This window comes from Ambystoma mexicanum, chromosome 10 (genome assembly GCF_040938575.1).
Source record: "Ambystoma mexicanum isolate Mex_15411 chromosome 10, UKY_AmexF1_1, whole genome shotgun sequence".
Lineage (NCBI taxonomy): Eukaryota > Metazoa > Chordata > Amphibia > Caudata > Ambystomatidae > Ambystoma > Ambystoma mexicanum.
Genome location: NC_090932.1, coordinates 1,365,269,622 through 1,365,295,448, shown reverse-complemented (window position 1 = coordinate 1,365,295,448; position 25,827 = coordinate 1,365,269,622). Strand labels below are relative to the sequence as shown.

Below are 25,827 nucleotides of genomic sequence, written 5' to 3'. Positions count from 1 at the left end.
GTTTTCAGGACCCTGCCCTAATATCCCCATTTTATTTTCAATGTTTACCAATTCTAATGCAACTTGTAGCTCTGGCTTTTCAGCCATGGCGTCTAAGACCTTCCTGCAATGTGTTCTATCTGGCCACAGACCTTGAGTCTTCATTGTGGTAAGTGCACTCTACAAATTCCCCCTAAAATATAATAAATACATACACTTTTTAACAAGCTGAATGATAAAGTTGCTCTTGAAGTAGTTTATTCCCCACATAAAACTATCCACAGTCAATATAAAGTGTCACACCAGTTTCTGGTCACAGAATACAGTAGGGACCAATGATGATGGCTGAAAGCCGTTAAAGGTAGGTCTCCATGAGACATATCAAAGAAGAAAATACTGAAAGCAATAAGGTTATGTTGAGTTACAGGGAGATTCTGTTTCGCATTTTCTTTTTTTTTCAAAACAGTATAGGAGTGAGACTGTCCCCTGTTCCATGGACACCTCTGTTATCATGTATTTCTTCCTTCTGCAGCCACTGAACTGAAACCTGATGTTGGAACCGCCGAGTTACCTGAAGGCAGAGTGAGAATTCGCATTGATGCTGATAACACTGTTTTGGAAGTGGATGAGGAAAATATACACAGGGTGAGTAATCGATGCCTGCACCTAAAATAAAACGTATCTAATATTCATTCTTCTATGTGCTGCTACTTGGAAGTTACAGATGCATGATTAGTGTGGTGTGGATGTACTTGTGCGAACACCAGAGTGACAATTAGATGCGTTTTATTTTATTCATTAAAATTGTTTTAGTTGATAAATCAACTTTTTCAATTCATAACACAGAGTCTTGTTCTTAACAGCAGTGGAATACATACAAATCAGTGACATAATTCATCATTGGAGAAGCCTTTAGCAACATACAATGCTCACATTTGTGAAACCAAAGTTAAACGCAGTTATCCTGGTATATCAAAGGTCTAGGTTCTTTAATATGATAATAAATACACATGTTATAGAATTAATAGACACAATTAAAATTAAAATGTGGTCCAAAAGAGATTGATTCTTGAGAGCATAAACATGCAAAATGAAAAATGAAAATCGATAAAACGATATCATAGTAAAACCGTTTTAAAATCAGCAGAAAAAAATGTTTTCAATCAGGTTTAGTGCTCATAAAAATGGTACTGTTGCAATATTAAGGGAGACAGTTTGTGCATTGAATATATAATACATGTGTTGTTTCGTTAGCAATTTGTATTCACTCAAGTACTTGTAGAATGCTAGTTTTCGTTGGTTTATTAAAAATGTGCATTCATTAATAAGATGTTGAGATGTCTCCCTATGTTCAATCATCAAGCAACATGTTACATCGATAGAGGATTTATTTGAGATTGTTGCTAGCCTAATTTTTGTCGCGCATAGGTCTAGACGAAGGGGAAGAATGGCATTTGCATATGTACGGCTTGGGAATTTTAATAGATAAGATGGTGTTTGATGCAATGATTTCATGATAAATGCTGCCCTAAAGCTGGCATATTCATTGCAGGAGTCCCATGTCATACTCCATTCGTGATAACAATGTTTTTTCTTGGCTTTATTGGGTGATAGTATTAGTAATTCAAGACTGATGTCAGCGTCTGTAAGGATCAAATGGCAATATTCCTTCCAGAGGTGGGTGGTCGATACATTATCAGCAAGTATTGCTGCTTTAAGAGCCGGGAATAGATTATGACTTCTTGTGTCTGTTGTGAGACATTTTCTGTAAGCTGTTATTGTCTGCCAGGCTACTGTAGCTGATAAGGAAATTAGGCCTAACTCATAGCGGATGAGAGACAATGGGACACTGAGGGCAGAGATAAGACTGCCTTCCAGAATCCGGCTTCGAGAGGTTTGTTGGATGGATTCTTCGACTGTGCACCATAGGTTATTATAGGCACTACTTTTTGTTTGTAGTAAATTATGGACGGCTTTAGAGAAAATTGACCATATTTATTTTGAATTACCTTGCACTGTGTGGCAAGGAATTTTATTTGGTTTCTAAGTTCAAATTTGTATGGTTGATCTGAGGGGTGACTGTTTAAATTTACTCCAAGATATTTATACTGTTGTATTTGTACTGATGGGGAATGGGATAGTATCCAGTTGTATTTGTATCCTTGTTTCGTCAGAGAATGGTGAAATATCATAATGTTTGATTTTAACGTATTTATTACAAGGTTGTTGGCTAGGGCATATTGGCTTAAATCAGATAGTTTATGCTGTAATCCTAGAGGAGTTCTATCTAAGATGACTAAATCATCTGCGTAAACAAGACATGAGATTTCCGTAGGGCCTATTTTCGTAGGGAATGCACGCACTGACTCAATACTATCTACAATGTCTATGATATAATGATAATAATGACAATAATAATAAAAAGCCGGTAAGATAGCTCAGAGGGTTGATCGCTTGCTGCTGTGATCTACAGGTCGCAGGTTCGAAACCCGGCAAGGCCAACTCAGCCTTTCATCCTTCCGAGGTCGATAAATGAGTACCAATTTTGGTTGGGTGATATTGAATGTAAATATGTGCTCTGTAAAGCGCTTTGGTTTAAGGTGCTATATAAATAACACATCATTATCATTATTATTATCAATGTCTCTGATATTGAAATTAAACAGAATGGAGGAAAAAATTCAACCTTGTTTCTGGCCTACATTTATTGGAATTGATTTGGAGAGGGTGCCAGCTGTTGTAAGTTTAATTCTAATCGAAGTATCAAGATAGATCTGGCAAATTGTATAGAGTAAATGTGGTGGGCATTTTGCTTCCAATAATTTAGTCCATATAGTATTGCCGGAGATCAAATTGAATGGTTGTCTAAAATCTATAAGTGCTATAAAAACTGGCTGCTTTTTAGAAATAGCTTGTTTTTTATTGTTGATAAAATAAGTACATTTAAAACAATACCGACATCTTTGATAAAACCTGACTGATTGTGATCTAAAAGTTCATTTTCATTAAGCTGTGTAAAAAAATCCCTTAAAATTAATCTTGCAAATACTTTTCCAGGAGCATCAAGAAGGACTATGGTCCGATAATTGCTAGGTTTATTCCTGTTGCTATTTTTAAAAATTGCTATTACTATGGATTTTTTCCAAGTCTGCGGTATATTATTTGATCAAATGATTTCTCTAAAAATTGTTTCAAGAATGATAGCCCATTCCTCTGGGTGTTTTTGCAGTGTGAAATTAGTTAGACCATCGGGTCCGAGAGCTCTCGAGGGGCTCAATAGTTTTTATATGAGGATGATGTCCAATTTGTCGAATTTTAGATTAGTAAGAAACACTTTGTCTGGTGGAAATAGAGCAGATTGAGGTCTTGATCTATTGAGCATGTCGGTGAAATATGTGATCCAATCTTATTCATTTATTGGGTTTAGCATTAGTGATTTTGTAGCCATAGTCATGGTTTCATTTAGAAGTCTCCAAATTTCTCCAACAGATTTCTTCATAATGGCATACAGCATTGTTTCTGCATGTTGTTGTTTCTTGTGGACATGGATCTGTTTAATTTTATTCTTCTATGCAGTTTTCAATTTTAATCTTTGTTTTGCCTGATTAGTGGGTAAGAGGGACTTTAAGGCAATACAAATGGTTGCCATTCAGTTCCATTATTCCTGTGTAATATATATGCTTGTGCATTAATGTTTTTTGTTTCCATTTCTGAGTTTGCTGAGTGATTATTTGCAAGTGTTCAGTTTAGTCAACACTTTGATCTAAGTTGTGATTTTTAAAGCCATGTTCTAGCTAGTGTGATAATTATTTTATTTGAGGAGTGCACCAGAATAATCAATTGCTTTCAGAATTGCTAAATAGAGGGTGTCTATAGTATAGCAATTCTGTTATGGTGTGAGGGAGCTATTGTTTTTCTACGATCGAATGATCACTTTCCTCAGTTTGAAGAATCTTGAATGTAGCGATTTTTTTATTGGAGTCTGCTGATATAAAGGTGCAGTCTAGTATCGAGGATTGTTCACCTCTTCTCCAAGTGCTATGTGGTGGGCAGTCATCATTGAATGAACCATTAAGAGTTAAACAATTATGAATCTTCATCAAAGACATCCGCTTTGAGGCTTTTGAGTCTTGGTGATTATTGTTTATTTTGAGACAGTTCATGTTAAAGTCACCAGCAATAATGATAGTGTGAATTTGCGAGTCTGATTGAACTAGATCGAAGACTAATAAGATATTAGTGAAAAAGAATTTCTCATCATACGCATCAAGGTTCCAATACGTATTTATTAAAGCTGTTCTCGGATACAGTGGGTGAGTTGGATTAGTTGTTGTGATTCTAGTGAGTTGAATCTCTGACAGTGGAGTAAGCCAGGGTTCTAGCTGAAGTTGTGAACTACTTTTGACTGCTGTAAGAAGGCCAGCTGAGGGGCGGGCTTTGGCAGCTTTGTGTGCAGGAACCCAAGTGAATGTATGATCAGGCGAAATTGGTTCCTTAGTCAACCACATTTCTTACAGTAGTATTATGTCATAACTGTTAAGCCTTTTAGCTTTGTTTGATAGTAGGTGACTAAAGCCTTTTGTGTTCCAAATTATTAGCGAACATTCATGTGTCTCTACTCGGTCAATACTCTAGTGTTGTGAGGGATTGGAGGGTCTTTGGGAGGCTTTCATGACCCACCTCCATCTCGATAACATTTGGGGTGGTGCATGGTTAGTTGGTAGAGTGGGGTTTTGACAATAAATACAGGTTTGAGATTTTTGCTGGATGTTGGTCGATAAGGGCCACATTGCTGGGGTGCAATCATTCTCTGTGGCTTGCGGAACTGGTTCTTTACGTAAGTCTAACTTAAGAACATTCTTTTGGAGTACATTCTTGGCATTCCACACAATATGTTTGACAATTTCAGAATAGAATCTGAGTTCCAAAGGGTTGGGATTCTTTAGGACAGGATATTTAATAGATTGTATATCATTTGATGTGATCTGTCTCAGTTCAGGGATCGACTGGAATATTGTTACCAGGGTCATTCTATTTGAATAAGGATCAGAATATAATCTATTGAGCATAGTGACGGTTAAGATGTCAGTATCTGTGATAGGGTCACTTTGATTAGAGAGATTAGCTGAAGGGTCAGACTGAACCCTTTTCATGGGGCTGATGTGCTCTTGTGTTGTAATTGTGGAAGAACCATTTGTTTTATACTTTTGTATTACCTCTTGAGTGTGAATTCTAATTGAGGAATTGGAGTTTAAATTGACACGTGATCCTAGAGGAAGAGGCGGAGGTTTGTCCTGTGAAGAGGAACCTAAGAGATTACTCTCTTTTGATCTAACGTCATGAAGTGACCTCTAGCAGGGCAAATTGAGAGCTAGACTGATTGGCTTGAAATTGGGCTGGGGGAGTATTCATAATGACATGTTGAATTAGAGTCAAAGATGACGGCAATAAGCTCTCCTTCCCGGTCACATGATCAGAAAGGGTGGGAGGAATTAAAGAAACATCTGAGTCAACACAAAAACAGGAGTCCATTGCTGGTTTGTTTAGGATTGTAACAATTTGACTCACAATCCAGTCAAGTTTAGTCTCAACCGATCGTAGATGTATGGTTTGTAGATTGGAGTTTCTGTCTATGCATTCGTACAACGCAGTTAGTGAGAAGATGCTCGCATTCACAGCTGTTAGGGCGGTGTCAATAGCGAGTGATGATGTGGGGGGGAATCCAAAGAAAGGTCTTGCAGCAGGCTTGGCAAAAGATGCTACTAATGATGATTCTGAAACAGATATGGAGATGTTTGTGGCAAGATCTGGAGATGCCGATAATCGAGTGGAGGGATTGTTGCCATTCAAGGGGCATATTTTAGTGGTCGAATGTTGTGGGGAGGAGCAGGGTATTTGGGTACAGTGATCTCGGGGGCAACGATTAGCAGTGTGTGCCTCTCCTGTCAATATTTGGGAGTATAGAGGAGGCATGTGTGCCGTATCAACAGCATGAACATCGGTGTGTGCAGAGGGGTTTGGTATGGAGGCAGGTTTGTCCACAGTGTTTGGCAAAGCATCCTCGACCTCGATAAGGGGAGGTGAAGTGATAAAATCTTGCATAGTAGTGTCAAAGAGAGTTTGAGCAATAAGTTGGGTGGAGCCATCATCGATTCCTGAGAGAAACATGATGGCCGCTGGAATACCGGGTTGCTTCAATTGCAGAACTATCAGAGTTCGTATGAGCAATGCCATTTTTGAATGCTAGAAAGTGCCTGATGTCGACATTGGTGGCACATGGGGTAGCAGATGGTGGTTCTGTGGTTGTAAGCATTTTTTTCCAACAGGTGAGTTTATCGGATCTTACTTGACTCTGCAAATCCAGAGGCATGCCTTATGTAAGGGGAAAAGCCATTGAGATGGCAGAGGGGGGAAGAGGGGAGTTTGTTTAGTGGGGGATAAGGTTGATTGGAGATAATAATTTCAGATCATGGAGATCGTATAATGTGAGCACTAATTGGTATTTGGATGTAAAAGAAGTTATGGATTAGTTACGAGCGAGTGCTGTAGCTGCTGCAGCTGGTGCAGTGTTCAACAGTCAGCACTTGCAGGGGCACTCACACAGGATCACGCGTGGGTGCGCATGCCCATCTCCTTTTGTAGATGTCAGGTGATAGGAGGCGGGTCTAGATCAGAAAAAAGGTAAAGATGAATTATATTATATATACAAAGTTGTAGGGCTAATATAAAGTCGATATTAGCAAGTCCAATACCACGAGAAAGTCCAAGATGATAAAGTAAACATAAATCCGGATGCTGTAATAATTCCAGGCGAAGTGCAAGATGGCCAAGAGGAGGAGCAGGTAAGCAGTCAGCACTCGCAGGGGCACTCTCACGGTGCAAGTGTGTGGGTGCGCAAGCCTATCTCCTTTTGTAGATGTCAGGTGATCGGAGGCGGCTCAGGAGAGAGTCCAAGATGATTAGGGAAACGTAAATCTGGATGCAATATTAATTCCAGGCAAAGTGCAAGACAGCCAAGAGGAGGAGCAGGTAAGCAGTCAGCACTCGCAGGAGCACTCACACAGGCGTGTACCACTAGATTCTTTTATAGATAATGTATAACACTGAAATGTGGCAATTTATATTGAAAAACTAAAGTTATGTATTTTTGACAAAATGGAGTTGTGTGATTAGAAATTAATCTAATTATCTCTGTCCATCTATTACTTGTTGGTCTTGATCTTTTTTGTTAGAGTACGGTTATTTCCTGGGTGATCAAGACCGTACCAGGTACCCTTATATAGTAGATATTGCCTTTTTCATCAAAGCCATATCCTTTTTAAAGGACATTGTGCTTATTGAATTACGCTTCACCCCTATATTCTTGCCCAGAGTGTTGCTTACTATGTGTCCTTGCATATTCTCTGTTCTTTCCACCGGGGTGGGTTTTTATATTTTATTTTTTTGTAGATGGTGTGTTTTATTATCAAACATTAATCAGACATGCCTTTATTTTTGACTGCCATGCTTTTCTGTTTGGGTTGCAACTGAATAACATTATAACCTTTTTGAGAGTATAGCCTTGCAATGGTCCACGCTAGCACAAAACGTGATGGAGGTGTATCTCTAAACTGTGCCTGTTTTGCCCTCATGATTGGGTTCACTGTTGGTTTGTGGAAGTATGAGGACTGAGCAAGTAGTTTCATTGCTACTCACCGTTGAACTCCTGCAGAGTATAAGTCATTTTGTCACACTGATCTTTCCGCTTTTAGCAGTAGCTACGGGCCAAGTCCCATTGGAGAACATTACACCTGACTGCTGTCCCAGAACTCTGTCCTGTCACCTTTATTGGTAGTTACACAAACACCTTTCATGGTTTACCACAAGCATTTAGCTAGGTGTAAAAAGAACTGTCTTGATTACTTGTTCCCTGCGTTTCGAATTGGCGGGCTTGTTGGTTGTGCCTACCTTTCACTGCTCGCGCATCGGCAGACGGGCTTTCTCGGTAGCCGCTGCCCGTATGTGGAATGACCTCCCACTGCCAAACAAGACCTTGGCATTTAGAAGGGCCTTAAAGATATTTCTGTTTTAGTGGTTAGGTGGCTGATTAGATGGGGGTACCTGTCTCCCTCTCTCTCTAGCGACAAGATAAATTTGGAAGAGCGTGCGCTGTACAAATTCAACTAACATAACATAACATCCGTATTGTCATACAGTAGTGATCTAACAAAAAGAAAACATACAAAATTGACAGCCAAAAAAATGCATTCAATCATATTTCTCTTCAAATAATGTATAATTCATAAACAGTTTAGTCAGATCAAATCTATGAATGTGTTGGTGACAGTAAACAACTAACATATCATCATTGACTTATGGCCATTGGTCTGTACATTGATTTAGATGTTCATTTCCCACCAGTCCACCATTTGCCTAAAACATCCGGACAATGATTCATAATAGCAGTTTCACTTATATTGACAAACCAAGAAGCTTCTGACCCACTTATGGAAATGTGAGAAGTGATCAGAGTATCCCATTATTCACTTGAATCATGTGTTATGACTGGCCACATGTACAACTGGAAATGAATTTAAGGGCAGTTAGATGTATTTAATCCATCCACCTTGAGATAGGCTGGTTTTAATCTAGATATGTATCACAAATTGTGGGTTAATCCATATTTTTAATGTAAAGCACAGTGTAAGATATATTTCAGTATTACCTGAATCAGAAATTTGGCATCATTACGAGGTCAGCAGTAACCCACCAGTGCGACTGGTGGGTTGCCACCGACCTCATAACACCATTCCCGCCACCTGATATCCTGGTGCCATCGGGGCTTTACAAGTCATGGCGGCCTGGGATATCAGGCAACTGGAACTGTAAACCCCCACACGGGAATGGGGACAAGGAAGCACTGTCACTGTTTCTAGCAGTGCCAGTGCTTCTGTGAGAAACACGCCTGCAGGTGCCTTTTCTGCCAGCAGTTCAGACCTGCCGGGAGGTCTGGCCCCTGCAGGCATTCTCATAGTCTGGCGGTCCGGAAAGGGTGCCTGTGCGTTGCTCCCAGCACCCTTATTTCAGGCCAGCAAGACTTAGAATGAGGCCCATTGCCTCTCTTTTTATGGAGTGAAATACTTTGTTTAGAAACTTACTGGGGTGCTAGAGTTAACATGCTTTTTATAAAAGGCAAGGTTAGTCAAAATTACAAAAATGAAATAGTAATGGTCAATCCATCTATGTATATGTGAAACATACATTTGTTGTTTATAGTGACTGCAAAGATGATTCAAATAAAATGTTACTCAGATTCCTAGCATGTACATACAAATTACAGAAATAATTTAAGCTGTGTCTTCATATTTTGTTCTTACAAACTATCCATGCGTTGTCTGTTGAAAAATTGTTAGCAATTGTTAGTAATTGTTTCTGCTTGCTAATCTATCAATATGAGCCTTCTTCAGGCCTCAAGCAGTATTGTTTGCTGATATTCACAAATCAGTATAACAGGATCAAGAAACATTCTAATATAGTTTATGGGTCAAGGCAATCATAATGTCCAATTTATGATGACTACTCTGGGTCATGTCAGAGTCATAAGCAATTTTTCAGAACTCAGCTTGTAATGTCCCTGAAGTTTTTTTCTGTGGCTGCGGAAGACCTCTTGAAATATATATGAAAGTGCCAACTGGTATTAACTGCTATAAAAGCTATTAGTTCGATTTGGCATTCTGGTGCTATTCAGATTCATATTATCAAATTGAGGTATAATAACACTAATTGCTGTGTTTACAAGCAGGAGGAATATGGCATGATGCATTATAAAGCAATGCAATGTCTTTTATAACAATAATAATGCATATTATTGGTATTATTATTATTATTATTATTACTATTATGTTTATATCATTTGTTATGGTAGTAGTACTATCATTACTGCTAAGAATAATAATCATTATATTATTATTATTATTATTATTATTATTATTATTATTATTACCAATAGTAATATTATTAGTGACATACCCAGAAAAGTAAATGGCAGAGCAGTTAACACATATTAATGACTGTTTATTTCAGGGGTGGTTCGACTTTCATCAGGTAGTTTTTGGTGGGCATACACTCATTGGGAATAATTAATATCTAATCAATATTTTAAGTAGCGTTCCAAATATTTGTTGAAAGACTTACATAATATGGCCAGTCTTGAATATGTAAATGTGTAATGAATGAGGTACTTGAGTCAAAATCGTTCACAAAATGTTCAGTTGACTTTAAAGTTATTCAGTTTTCGCTGACACTTCTCTTTTGGTTGTTTAGTAATCCTTGCACAGTTTATTTAATACATCCTGGATAATATCTGGACACATCACATTACATTATGTAGACTATAATGATAATAACTTTCCAAATGTTATGCCAACTCTCTCCTATTAATAGCTACAGTGAAGCTGTTCCATCCATCTCTTTAAATAGACGTGTTACATTGTTTTCCATTGCCTTCATCCTATCCCTGCAAGTAAGCTCCGGTTTACTTAAGTATACACCATTCAAATAAGATAAGCCATAATTTGGTGAGTTCATTAGTGGCAACGAGGTGAGGGTTTCACCAACAGTTTTAGTGCATACATAATAGTGAATTTGCTAAGAAGGCCTATTAATTACATTCAGGGTAATGATGTGATGATATTCACCATACTTTGAGCACAGTCGTTATTCTTGACACACACATAGCCATGTCAGATCAACATTCATATTGGGATGATCTGTGTTCTTTGAACAAATAATTATGGAATACATTAAAGCTGAATCATGAATGCAATAGCCATTATTTCAGAAATGTGAAGTAAGACAAAATGCAATGTGTTCATTGGAATATTATTGCTAAGTGCAATAAGTAGTAAAAACAGGTGAGACTGCCACATGGAGCGTGATAGATTGTAAATGAAAGTAAACTATAGCTTACAAAGAAGACACTGACAATCCAAAGAGTTGGTGCTGTTGGATAATAATTATACTTTTCAGAGATATTACAGTCTGAGCAGATAGAGAGGGTGAGCCTAAAGAGTTCGGATAATTTCCATTGTAAGCCCAATTGTTTCACACTTTTTTATAATACCGATTTTTCGCTGAGCTGAGGCTTGTCATTGTGTTTCATTACTGCTATTAAAACGGTTTCTGGACTTAAATGAAAGCTCACATTCCAGAAAGAATGATTATTTCCTTGTGAAATGGACAATAGCCATACAGCACAATAGCTGGATCTGAACATTTGCTGTGTTGGAAGAAATAGCCTGACTCTTCGTTTTTGCTTATTTTATTATACCTCGGGATCATAGGTATGCACCATCAGGTTGAGTACTGTAGCTTTTACTCAGGCATGGGTAGTATAGCTCAGTGGCAACATGCTCCTTTTGGAAGGAAGATTATGCAGAGCAACACATGTTGGAATCCCGGGTCCGTGCATAGAAACCTCTGCAGTATTAAGCACATTATAAAAAAAACAGTTATTATTTATAATGCTCATTTACCTTGAGTTGTAAAAAAAAGGACAGGCTCTAGACACAATAAAAACGACTACACACTCTCACAGTTCTGCAATTTATATATTCAATCTCATCAGGAAGAAACAGACAACCCCATTATGTTACTTGCTGAGCACAAATACAGAACAAAATAAAACATGTATCATAAGACACACATGTAGAAAAAACAAATTTTACCATAGCATTTCATTTCACGCATACATATTTTGCTGTATTAATGTGTTACCAAAACAATATAAAAGCATTAGGGTTTCAGTTTTCTGTTATTCACCTTTTCTCACTTCTCATCAGATTGCTTGTCAAATGATGACCCCTCTTTCAGTAAGGGGACAAAATCCCATTCAAGATTTCAAATTCAGACTACTTTATTAATCCTTTGGTACCATAACAATTAAGGAAGTGTTGCCTTTCGTTTACAATCTGATACCCCGCCAATTACCCTGCAGGAGGGGTCCTAATTTTTCTCTCTCTCTCTGATACTCACCATCCAAATGAATCTTGTCTCTGAGTCTTTTAGGAGAGCCGTCTCACCCTTAGCTCGCAATCTCCTTACCAGCAACTAGGTATGCTCATACTCCAGCCAGACTTTGTGAGACCACTGTGCTGCAGTTGAACCACAGCCTTCAACAAACTCCCTGCTTATTTATCACCAGCCCGCTCCAGCAAGACCAATCGGCATCTCAGCAGTTTAGCCATGCCAACGATCCAGCCTAGCCAAAAAAAGACATAGCCCTCTTTGTTCTCCCTCTATTTCAGACCCTTCTTTCAACTCCTCCTTTATATGTTTGTGTGCATTTTCTTTAATATTTCCCAGACCTTTTTATGATGACACCTCTGACCATGTCATGTGCCAGAACTTTCCAGCACCCATCTTGCCCCTTTTATGACCTGTGAGAAGTGTACGCATAGGACCATCTCCTATAAATGGTGTGCTTTTTACTTCCACTCTTCTCTTTCCTTCCCTCCTGTTTTGCACGAACAAGTGTTTATTTTGAAGGGCCATCATGCTTCTTTTACATTGCTCTGTGCGCTATGAATCTTTCCTTCATGTTCAACTTTAAATTTTGCTTTATTTTCTGAAACTAACCAGGTTTGTGCACCTGTGGTTACAAACATTTGTGTGGCCTAAGCAAATCTAACCCACTCTATTTACCCCCAATTCAAAGTGTTGGTATCAAATGTTAAACTGTACACTGAAAAAACTTCACACATTCTTTAGTTCATGAATTCACTAACATTTCCACCCTTTTCTGCATAGGACACTGATGAAAACATGAGGACTCTGCATAACTACCAACGTCCATGGCTAGAAATCATGCACCGCATTAACACTTATTTTCTTCTTTTCCATGGCTGTCGACCCAGTTGAATTGCTATGTAACTTTATCGTAAGCACCACTAACCATATTATGATAGCAACTATAAACACACCTGTAATTATTAATCACTTCTCTGTCCATTGTAATGTCTTCCATGCTTATATGGAATTCCTATTAATAATAGGAACTCCCGTCCCCTGCACACCTCTTGATATTGGAAACCAGATCCAACCAAAATTTAAATAAATGTCATCATTTTCACTAGTTTCTATTGAAACTTGCTTTCTAATTAAGAATTACAAAACAAAATGATATACGAATTTAGCTGTTCCAAAAACATGAACTAGTGAAAATGATGACATTTATTTAAATTTTGGTTGGATCTGGTTTCCAATATCAAGAGGTGTGCAGGGGACGGGAGTTCCTATTATTAATAGGAATTCCATGTTTTTTCATTATATTACTGACCTTTGATACCAAGGTTGTTGGTTTTCTCACCCGCACCCCTAAAGATTACTTAACGACTGAACAAGCCATTGGAGCTTTGAATTTCTTTAACAGAGACTAACAACTTATCTATAATATAGGGTGTGCAATTTCTTTTTTGCATTTCCATACTTATATACCTCCTTCTGCCAAAATCAGGTCACTCACTGTGATATTATCCTTTTGTATATTCAACTTGATTGTGTGTGATTCCTTATGTTTCAGGAGATACTGTATATTAGGATCCATAAGAAATGTGTTTCTTTGGAATAACTCAATGTTTTCTACTCTTCATTACCACAAATCACTATCTACATAAAACAATGTTGGATCTCCAACTGTTACTACGTTATCCTTGGGCACTGTTACAAAGAACACATTGTACTGCAATGGTCTGACAACAAATGACCCATATGTGACTGTATAATCTACTGCATATGTACTGACCAACCACATGTGCTTAATTAATTTGTCATGTGCTAACTCTTCAGGTTTTGGATTATTTATTGTACTATTGAACAAACAAATAGGGACATTTCCTGATCTTGTGAAATGTATGCAGACTGTTGATAGTTTTCTTCCAGCCTGGGTGACATGCAAGGCAATATTCCACTCTTACTTGATAGGCAGCAATTCCACTTGTATTCAAAAAAGGGACAACATACCCACTGGGACATGAGAAGGCTACTCAATTCACAGACATGCAACACACAAGACTCTGTTTGTGTCTTTGGAGACATCTGACATTAAAATAATTAATTAAATGGTCACACAGAAGCATGCTATTTCATCACTACCTCCAGTAGATATTACAATAAACAGACATCACAATTTTCATCAGGAAGTTGGTAAAATGAAACCAACAGTTCAATGGGATGTATTTTAGGAAATAATCGTTTTAGCTTTCTCTGACCCCCAGGTTTTTCTACACCAAATGTGATCTATGGAAAACAGTGAATCAATCATAACAACTTGAACTTCCACCAGACACATGTTAATTTCTTTAATTTATTATTGTGTGTCATTACAGAAGAGGACAAACCATATACTGATTGTTCTTAGTGTTTTCGCCAATGGCATGGGCAGCCAGAATCACTTCCCAGATGTATCTGGCTGGAACCATAAACAGCTCCAGACATGTGTTCATAGTTCTTAGTTATGGGACATATCAGTTAGATGTAGATTCATTCCCAACATACAGCAAGTTATTTATTAGTGTGTGTCATTACAGAAGGCGGACCACGCATATACTGATTGTCCTTCGTGTTGTCGCCAATGGCATGGCCAGCAAGAATCACTTGCCAAAATCATCTACCTGGAACCATAAACAGCTCCAGACATGTGTTCATAGTTCATAGTTGTGGGACAATATCAGTTATATTCAGATTCGCTCCCAACGTACAGCAAGTAAAGAATTCATCTGATCACACCCACTTAGTGAGAGTCACTCTACACACCAGTACCAAAAAGTTGACATGTGGAGGAAAACATTTACTTTAAAACCATGAAGAATTCTTCAACATAACTTTTAATCCTAGCAATAATAGCCCTTCTGCTCCATTACAGAAGGGAATGCAAGCCAGTCTATACCCTACTCCCTATGAAGGCAATCCAACTTGAACTTCTAGAACTCAACTTCTGCACTGGAAAACAAGCAACTTCAGATATTGTAATGATTTACATCATACCTTGAATGCCAGAGCTTAACCTCCACCTCTGATGGTGTTGTAAATGCCAACCTAGGATTGTGTCAGGCTTTGGGACAGAAGTTAGTGCTGTGCCTGAAACATGGCTCTGGAGAAATGAGGGTCACTGTGATTTAGTACACAAGAAAATACTTCCCCTAAGCACCCGAGAGACTGACTGTTGAATGCAATATTATTGTGGATCTACATGTATGTATGTACCAATACTGATTAACATTGTGTGTCCAATAAACATTAGATGCTATCAATATCTTCTGTTTAGATATTTATCATTAAACTTACAAGTGCTTTCACTTCCAATTTGTATGTATATATTTTAAAGGGCCTGTTGTAGCGGCTCTGTAGTTATGGTTAAGTTGCTCAACCCACAGGAAGAGCAATTCACGAAACTTTGCAAAAATGTATATGGCCACGTCAGATTGATCCTGCAAAGTTTGGTGAGGTTTCTTCAAGAGGGGCAAAGTTCTAGAGGGGTCCCAAAATATATGGTTTTTCACATAGACGCAATGGAAAAGAAATGTTTCTCACGTCTACAGCCCAAACCGCTGGATGGATTTTCACCAAATTTGTGGGTGGAGCAGCAGCTTGGTGCCGAAAGCGTGCTTTTGTAAATTTGGTATAAATCAGTCAAGTTGTTTTTTGGAAAACAGTCTAAAAGTAAGTATAAAAAAATGTGTGATATCTGCGTATGGTCTACGGACTCACTTCCATATTCCGTCCATGGACGGGCATCTGATTGGCATAGAGGGTGACGTGATGTCTGCGGACATCAGACACGCCCGCTGATTGATCAATAAAAAACATGAGGTGCATCATATTTTTGGAAATGCCCACCAGGTTGGATTCTTGGACATCCACTGGTGTCTGCGAACATCGCAGTAAAAACATATTAAAAAACACAACATTGCACTTGTCAAACTTATCAAACAATCTCTGGGGAGTTGAAGGGTGATGAGGATGGCATGGGATATGGGCTTAAGAAGCCACAAAAATTGTGTTTTTCATCCCCAAAGTCCAGAAACAGTCCGGATGTTTGGGGGGCAGTCCTGTGATGTTTGCCAACATTACAGATCTTCGAATACATCTATGCCTATTTCTGCTTTACAGGCTTGGTGAAAAGCAATTTTTGGATGGCTCATAACTTTGGCGCCACTCAGTGAAACTGCATGAAAGTTTGGAATTTTTTCTAGACCTGATTCTGAATGGTTTTGGAAAGTGTGGTGCTGTTTTGTCAAGAGGGAACAAAATAAGAGTGGTGGGCCCAAAATAATGTAAAAGCTTACAAATGTGGTGCCATTGGACAAATCTGCACGAAGGTATGGAAAACGATTTGAAGTCTAGATATACATGTTTTTGCAGTTTGGTGGGATTCTGTCAAGAGGGGGCTACATTAGAGGGGGTCTCATCATGTTCGATGGCTTATAACTTTGTTGCTGTTTGACAAATGTGGACAAAGGTTTTCAGAAAGATTATAGACCCAACCTTGAATGTTTGTGCAAAGTCTGAATGGATTTTCTCAAGTGCGGGCTATAACTATTGTATGTACATACATTTTGACACTTTTGAAACAATAAAACATGGGTGGATTTCCAGCAAATCCGTGTAAGGAACATTGGCAAGGACCTTAAAGCATGGTTTTGCAAATGTGCCTGTGTTTTATTTTTGAGAAGTGTCATAATATAGGTAAAAAAATAGTGACATACCTTTGGTGACTGGGGTATAGCCTGTGGCCAGGGGCAGTGTCCACATTACGGGTCATGGCATAAGGTCATGACCCGGACAATCTGGCTACTGGCCATGACCACGAGGGATGACCAGTGGGATTAAAGTGTCTATGTGCACCAGAGACCGGCTATGTGGTAAAGTTGTTTGAAAGTGGGATAGGTTTGAAAGTGAAAAAGAAATTGGTCATGGTAATATGATCATAGGGTTCTCACTTCACCTTCTGCGGGTTGCCATGGAAAGGGAAGTGTGGCTCTGTACGGAGCCCCGCCCTTCCTTTCCATGTTGGCTATATCGGAAAAGGATTTTCCTTCCTATAGCTGGACGCCACGCGCTTCCCGGTGCAGGAAGAAAAATGCTTTTTTTATTAGTAACCCGGGTTACCGCTTTGGGAACCTGAGGTGCTAATGGCCTTCATCCCCCATTGCAGGGGCTGGAACGGGGATAATGGTCCAGAACACTTGTTATCCGCCATCCCTTCGTTTTGGCTGATATATTTGACTGTCGGGCCGTTATCCCCTAATCCAGTCCCTGGAATGGGGGCCCACTGGCCTACTGCATCAAATTCCAGAACAAACAGCTCAGGAAAATCTACATGAGAGCACGCCTAAATCTACTCCCAACTCGTGAAATCCAGGCTATCAGGCTACAAACAAACAGCAAAGAAGCAAACAGCAAAGAATGTAGATTATATGGTCAGATAAATCAACCAGAAACCCTACGACATCTCCTGCTACAATGCTCAGACCTAAGGGACATATGAGCTACTTACCTGAACAACCTGTGCACAGACTTTGTGGGGAAGGAAGAAGAAGAAGAAACCACATGGTGGAATAGGCTGATGTCGGGGGAAAAAAAGAAATGGACAATAGCCACGGTAAAAATGATAGAAAGTGCTTTTCAGAGATACTTTGTCTCAAGGCTGTCTGTTAGTTGCTGCATACATGTGCTCTGTAAACTTGGATAAAACATAGAAAACTGACTGTCTCTCCAACCGCTGTCCTACCAGTTGCTTTCTTACAGCAATAGAAAATAAAACAAACATGCTCATTCTTTACTCATGGATATGGGAGTAAAATATGGAATAGGAATAGGTTTTCAGTATTTTTATGCCTAGTCATCTGGGTGGTGGTCCTCCCAGTGGAGTCTCCCTATGTGGAAGCTTTAAATGATGATATTTCTGCATACAGTGGAACTGTTGGGTTAGTGTCATCTTTCCTCTATAGCTGGCGCGTTCGGGCAGGAAAACGTCCTAGGCCAGACTGATTTCCCATGGGCAGTTAGGGAGGAGGTGCTAGCTCTCTCCTCACACTGTGAAAGGTACTTTTTCCTGAGGGTCCACACCTGGATGCACTCCAAACTCGGGCCGGGTTCCCAGAATGGGGAAATACCGGGCCATTCCGACCTTGGAGGGCCCGTTATTTCCCCATTCAGGGAACCCGGACCCGGACAATCCCCATTCCCATTTGAGCCCCCATAGGGCTCAATGGGAATGGCGTTAATAACAGGCCCGTTGTTAGCTCCCTGGTCCCCTCACGGGACCCGCAAAGGACGTCTGGTCTGACGTCTGGGAACCTCGTAATAGGGCGGAATGGGTTTAACAGAACCGGCACCTTTACCGGTGCCGATAAACCCATTCCTCCTGTGTCGTAATGAAGCCCTGTGTCTCCCTTATGTTAAATGAATAACCATTAAGATGTTAGCTTGAAATATTGTAACTAATGAGCTGCAGGAAACAACGAGAGATCTGGTCATCCAGCGTGACTCCATCCATCGATCTTTGAGAGTTTGTTGGTCAATCATGATGCAAAGGATATCGGAGTTACATTCCAGGAGATTTGGAATTGCAATTTGTATCATTTGATGAACTAATACATCCAATGCAGAGTACAGTGTGCGCTCTCAAGGATACTGGTTCTAACCCACGCACAACTAGTCTTGCTGCATCTTTATCAATAACTGCCAGGATCATTGCTATTTACCTCTATCATTAAAGATTACAAAAATGTGTTTTCTGGTACACATTCACTAAATATTCAATATTATCACTTTAACCGATTATTCATAATTTGCAGGCCAAAATATGTCTAAACCACGTCTGGAGGGAGAAGGGAACAGCATATTGAGCAAATATACACCTTTTTCCACCTGTATTTTATTATATTTGCATTTTGGGTTGATATAGTTAAAACCTCGATAGCAAGAAACCGAATGCCCTACATATTATTGAGGATAACATATGAGGCAAGTATGGGTGCTACAATATGTGGCTTGGGATGTTCCAGCCATGGGGCTGGGGTTGTGATGCAGAAATGCAAGGATCCTCAGTGGCACATAGGCCATGGGTCCCTTGCCAGCGGGGTGGTGTTCCAGTAGGCAGGGGGTACCCAGAAAATGACTGTTTCCTGTTCTAGCTTCTGTAGGAATACCACCCACTTGAGATACTGAATTTTGCAGCTGGGTAGGCAGATGTGTGTAGTGTTCGCCTTAAAGATAATGCATGCAATCTCTGGCTGGGATGGGAAGACAGTTCAGCTCCCTTAGGATGGATGAGTCCTACCAAGGCCTGTAGGGTGGCTCTAAATAAGACCAATTGTGTCACCATGATACCCGTGAGGAGGTTGTTTCCCCCATCAGTGTGGGAAATCACCTGGTTATACATTTAAACCTTCTGTTGCTTGCTTCCCCAAACCTCCTTTGTGGCCCAGATTCTCATTTGTGGTGAAGAAGAGGAGTTGGTTGATTTTGAGTAGCATGGAATTGCAGGTGAGATTGGGGAGTTTGGGGGCAAACCCCTTACCAAGGCTCAAAACAAATGGTATACTTTGAATCCCTATCTTTCTGCAAATTGTATGTTTTACAGCGCTCAGCTTAACATCTACCATGAATTCAAAAGCAAATATATATACTGCTTAATGAAAGCTGTGCACAGCGGTGGAGCCTTCTGTTCTTTTTGACTTGCAGGAAGCAGCTACCTCAGCTAGAATACGCCCATGTCTTTAGCATCAGCGCCTTCATTAGCTTGAATCCTGACTTTGAGCCCACTTGCAAGCAGAGCTTCTTGCATTATTTACTAATGTCCCTAAATGGATCCATTATTTATTTCCACCTCATCAGTTCTCTGCACAGACCTTCTCGTCTTGAAATCAGCACATAGTTTGTCTGTGCAAAGGGAATTATTCAGTGAAGTGTTGCTTGACTTCTGAAAGTCATTAACACTGCACCTTGATGTGTAATTTTTCAGTGCTAATGCCAGTGTCGACAGTGTCTTCTCAGTTAAAATATATTTCTCTCATGAGACCCGTTTTTATGCTCACTGTTGAAAAGTGCACTTTGTGCCTAGTGCATTTTTGCATGCTGACTTGGAAAGTGCCTCGGTTGCCAGAATGCTGGTTTGGGGGTTTGCTGTAGATCATTCATAGTAGACTCGAGCGACCCAATCCCATTGGTCTCACTGTTGCAGGTCTCCCTAGTGAAACATGAGTCTTATCCCCCACGCTCCCAGGCTCAGCTCCTCCATGCACATACCACGCTAAGACTATAAGACCATTACCAACAAACTACAGTGTCTACGTTAGTGTTCCAAAAGCTGTCGAGTGGGGGCTGTGTACCCAAGTAGATAAACTGCATGCATTTTTCACAAGGGCATACACACAACTTCAGAATTTGCAATCTATTTGCTCACACTAGTACGGTCTATCTTGAGTTGGACTAGTGAAGGCATTGCAAGTGATGGTCTTTTTAGGGTCTGTCACCTTCAATGTGCATGTTGAAGCATGTGACTGGCGGACAGGCATGAGGGTCTGCGTCATGGTAGAGGATTGCACCATTGAATTGTGGTTGCTAATATCTAATCAACGGATTGTAAGCTAAATATAAGAGTAGTTAATTTAAGCAAACATCAGTTATAACTCTCCAAGGAGGGGGCCAGCCATGCTTCCTTTTCAGTCTGAATGCCATTCAATAATGAACGGTGCATGACTTGATCAACATCATGGAGTAATAATACTGGCTAAATTCATGAAGCTGTCCAGACGCCCAATCTACCACTGGTCAGATCTAAAGTTCTGCATTGTGTGACAAACAGGGTCATACAATGGTTTGCACTGCAGACTAGTAGTAGAACATATGTGTAAACAGGTCCCTGCTGCCAAATCTTCCCCATTTGCACGGTGCAGTGCAAAAGGGGAGTGAGTACATGGTGTATACACGCTTGTACGATGCACTTTTGCACTCCATTGTGCAAGTAAAGTAAATGCTGCCTGCCTTGCAGTCATGGCAGGTGGCATTTACAATGGATTCCTATGGATTCCGCCTGCTTTTTGCTGGTGTAATAAGCGGGCAGACTCCATAGAATTATACAGAATATGTGCCAGCAGGCGCAAATGCTGTAGTATCTGTAAGGCACTGAGGATGGGGGTGCCAAAATCGTACGTTATGGTGTGTCCCTCTTCTTCACCAAACAAACACTTGCAAATGAGGCGTGACTTAAAAGACATGCATGAAAGCCTTATACAAATCTTTTACACATTTGTCTTACATTACGCCTCAATCAAAATGAGCCCCAGGGTGGCTTGTGTGACTTAATAGATGATGTTTACAAATTGAATTTGAATGCCCTAGCTCATGAAGATCTCTGCAGCAGCTAGACTCTGCCAGTAGGACCTGCATCACAATGCTATGTCTGAATGTGCTCCTTTACACAGGTAGTGCCTTTGTCACCACCGGTCAAGATAAGACCATGCCCCCAAAATCAACTGGCAGTAAAACAAGATGGAAGCCGCAGGTGTTAGCTTCCTCTCGAGTCCCTCCCTGTCAACAAAGGAACATATGATAGGAACTGAGATCAGGCAACCACCTCATGTTGCCAGTGTCATACAGTGGACCACAAAGCTTCACTTATACTGTCAATAGCCATACATGCTTTTGTGAAATGCAGGTTCCAGCAATCAGACAACATGAAATGTAATTCCAAAGGCTTAATGAATCAATTATATATTTTCCACACAGGAGGCGGCAGGTAAACAATCTGAGGTAATTCATCTTTCCACAGTAGCATTGCTACTCTGCTCAATGTAGAATGGGCCAATGTTCAACTTGATTTCACAGTGACTAGAATCTCTTGCAAGAGTGTCAGGACAGCAGCACTTCACCTCAAAACAATTACACACATTTGTCAGGACTCAAGGCCGCATTCCAGTAATCCCGGGTTTTATTAAGCTCTCTATCTGCATAATAATTATTAGAACTTGTCATAAATGATCCTCCTGGACAGTATTTGCTACGACCCCCATTGCATAATGATCTAGAGAGTTAGTGTGATGAGTTAATTTACATTATTCATCAATTACTATGACCACATCATAAGCTATGTTTATCACATGGGTCAAATTAACCAGACCTAATACACAATCTGCCTAATCAGCCAATGGGTCTAGGTTTAAGTATTAACTCAGCTGCACTGGAACAATATAACTGCTAGTTAATCCATAAACTAACTACTGGAAAATAGGTTTAGTGAACGTACGCCCAACACATAATCCAGAGAGGATGTCACTGAGTGAATGGAAAGTGATAAGGTATGTCAGTTGTAGGAGTTTCAATGCGCATGTGATACACGTAAAGTGTCCAGGTGAAAGTGGCATCTATAAAATGAGTTCTGTCACATTCCAGCAGGAATTGGAGAACTGAACTGCTGAATTGCTGACTTGCTGTTTTTTTATGGACAGACATCTGGTAGGTTGGTTGTACAGGTGCTAGTGCAAGCACTTGGGGAAACCAATGTGTTCCATGCATTTGCACCAAGGCAATATTTTCTCTAGTCCTGGTACCTTGTGTCTTTGTACTAGGGACATGTTTGCCTTAGTACTTATTTTTTGTTTTAAATGTCTAGTGATATCATTTGGTTTGAAACAGGCAAACCTTAGCACAACAACATATGAATACACTTCATGAGTACAACATCTTAATCACTTACACAAATCTAAAATGTCATGATTTCACTAAAACGTTAGAAAATTACTACTTTTATGGCAACAAGTAAATTATGTAATGCAATTAATATTGAGGTAGAACAATAATCCATTAAAAAACCTCTCCCATAAAAATTCCCACAATGCATTCTCAATGCTTGAACAGCAAAAAAAAAATGTAGTACGCAGATCTAACGTGGCATTACATTCCAACAAGTGATATAGTGACTATGAATTAGCTGTGCAAAATCAGCATTCAGAACCCTTAACATCAGGATCTTTTCACACAAAACCGTTACCCGTTGTTGGCATTAGAGTATTAAACCTGAACCTTACTATGGTTCTTGCAAACCTCCACAACGGATATTTAACTAAATAAGATGCTGTTGAGCCTAGTCTAGGTGTTCCAGTCCCTAAATCTTTGTAACTTGTATACTTATTCGCCTTATTGATAGTATTACACCAGTCTTGTCTGCAAATTAATTCTTCAGATCTAATGGGGTCTATGTGTAGCTCATTCCCGATCAAGCCCACCAGGCAGCTGGGGAGCAGGTGCAAGTGGATCAAGGTCACCTGGCCTAAGCCCTACCCACATGGTACCTTTTGCTGCTCTTTTTTACCACTTATCAAGCCCCGCCCACCTGGTGCCTTCCTGCTTGCTGCTCTTTTTCCCTAATTAAGGAGCACTCCTGCCTCTTTTCCTTTGCAGCTGGGGAGCAGGTGCAAGTGGATCTAGGTCACCTGGCTTAAGCCCTGCCCACCTGGTGCTTTCCAGGTTGCCGCTCTTTTTCACCACTTAGCAAGCCCTGCCCACCTGGTGCCTTCCTGCTTGCTGCTCTTTTTTCCCTACTTAAGGAGCCCTCCCTCTTTTCTTTGCAGCTGGGGAGCAGGTGCAAATGGATCTAGGTCACCTGGCCTAAGCACCACACACCTTCTTAGCCCTGCCTCTTCGTTCGTGCTCTTAACTCTTAGATCAAGGGCATCTCTCGCCTGGGCGTCTCAAGCGACGGGCAGGCAAAGAAAAGGGCAATTCCTGTTTGGACCTGTTTGGACCAGGAGGACTCAGGGCCCGACCCCCTGATCAGATAGCAAGTAAGCATGAACCAACATATGTTTACACCCTCTGCCCCCACAGGCATCTTGACCCTCTGCGGTCCCCCTGTGATGTTCCCTTGTGCACCCCCTTCTCGCACACAGGTGTTGCCTTTTTTGCTTGATTCTTCTACCCTGCTTCCCCTACCACCCTCCAGCCTACTTCTGCAGGAGTCTGTCCTGATACATTCTGGTTTCACCATCAGCGTCTTGTGGCCTATGCTGGATTTGACTTTTATAGACTTCATTGATTCACGGTGCATCACCCTTTCTCAACTCTCATGCTGGACTTCCTTTGCATCTTGTACTCATGGTGGCCCTGAATCATGCCGTTCCCATCTTCATCTTGTATCCTGGCTTGCAACATTATGTGTTACTACTGACCTCTGCAATTGTATTCACTCTCCCCTCCTGCTCCTCCATTCTTTTTGATGGCTACTCTCTGTTCACTCCTCCTATCCCTTCTCCCTTTCCCTATCTCCTCCCCTTACTTTCTTCTATGCACTTCCTCTATCAGAATTGTCCCTGGACCTAGTATGATAGCAACCTCTTCTGTCTCCTCTCACCTCCCCTTCCCAGATCAATTTTGGGCTGCCATATATGCGGCACTTTCTTTGGTATATATTGGTGCAGCCTATTTTATATGGAAGACAATTCTTTTTAGAGATTTTGTGATATGATAATGTCATTTTGTATGGTTTACTTTAATATTGTTAAATTGTACTGTGAGGATAATTGTGATGGGATGTATTCATGTATAATACTGTGTATAAGGTTTTAATTAACCACAGCACAATACATAAATAAAAGGAAAGAAAAATACAACAAATATGTCTCATGCCCCTTTTATTGTATGAATGCAAAGTGTCTGTAATATCATGGAGAGTATTCAGCTACTTCAATTTCTGCATTACTATCATAGCTAGTGCATTTTGATTAAATATATGGAGAATATTTGCTTATGGGCATACCCACTATATACCCATCACAATATAGATTATTCTTATAAAGATCTATTGAGCTGATTGTACACTGCATAAATTCAAACACATTTTTATTGTTTTGGTGATTTGTTAAATCTAGGCAATAGTTTAATAACTTTGCCAATAACAATCAGTATCAATATACACCCTCGCCCTTACATGTGATATTTGCCAGGGCCAGGAATAAATCAGAGCTGAACCTAACATATATTTTGCTTTGTGCCATACTGGCACACTGCATATGGTGCATCAATACATTGATTGGTTAGTAGAGTGATGAATGAGCACTTGATCACAGAGACTCATTTCCCATCACAATGATACCCTGCAACTTCTTTGATAAAACCGAAGTCTCGGTTATTCATGGCTGACTCTCAAGTCATCTTGCAGAACACATATTTGCTAGTTTAGAACACACACCTGGTAGATCATTATTTTACTAATAAATGTGTTTGTACTATTTCTTAACTGAAGCTGGAGTATACCTCACCTACAATTCTTGCTCACTTATATATATGGTCAGAGTTCTTAATTCATCACGTAATAAAAAACATTTTGGACAATCTGGACTGATTAAACTTCACTCAAAACATCCCTAGACCCAAACACATTCAAGTTTCATATTTTGCACTGAGTGAAATATCATTTCAGTAATCAACCCTGATGCAACTGGCTGCTTTGCCAATTTTGCTATCCATTGTCCATCCAACACAGCCTCCTTATACCCGCCTTATTCAGTGGTGTTACTCAATATTTAAACACAGTTTGGAAAATGTCAAATTTTCCAAACTTGAACCATGACTTACTCACTCTCATATCATCCAGGATAGTGATCTTTGCATTCAAATGAACTTTGATAGTTGACTCATTTAGTTAAGGGGAGGTCTTGATGCATGTCTACCGAGTAGAGTCAGACATTCTCTGCTAAAACACCAAAGAAAACCAAGAAGTGACAAGAAAGAACCTGGAGAAAGAGTTACATTCCAAAGTCAACACTTTGATATAAGGCATCTCAGAGTATTCAAAGCCCAGACTCAGAA

The 25,827-nt window shown here is 40.0% G+C and overlaps 1 protein-coding gene across 1 annotated transcript in view; it reads left to right on the top strand.

The window, feature by feature from the left end:
* Nucleotides 1-25,827, top strand: part of MYO18B (myosin XVIIIB) — a 1,784,667-nt gene that overhangs the window by 18,557 nt on the left and 1,740,283 nt on the right. The window contains exon 6 of the mRNA XM_069620271.1: nucleotides 512-624. Coding sequence (XP_069476372.1) covers nucleotides 512-624 — 113 coding nt within the window. The remainder of the gene's footprint in view (nucleotides 1-511; nucleotides 625-25,827) is intronic.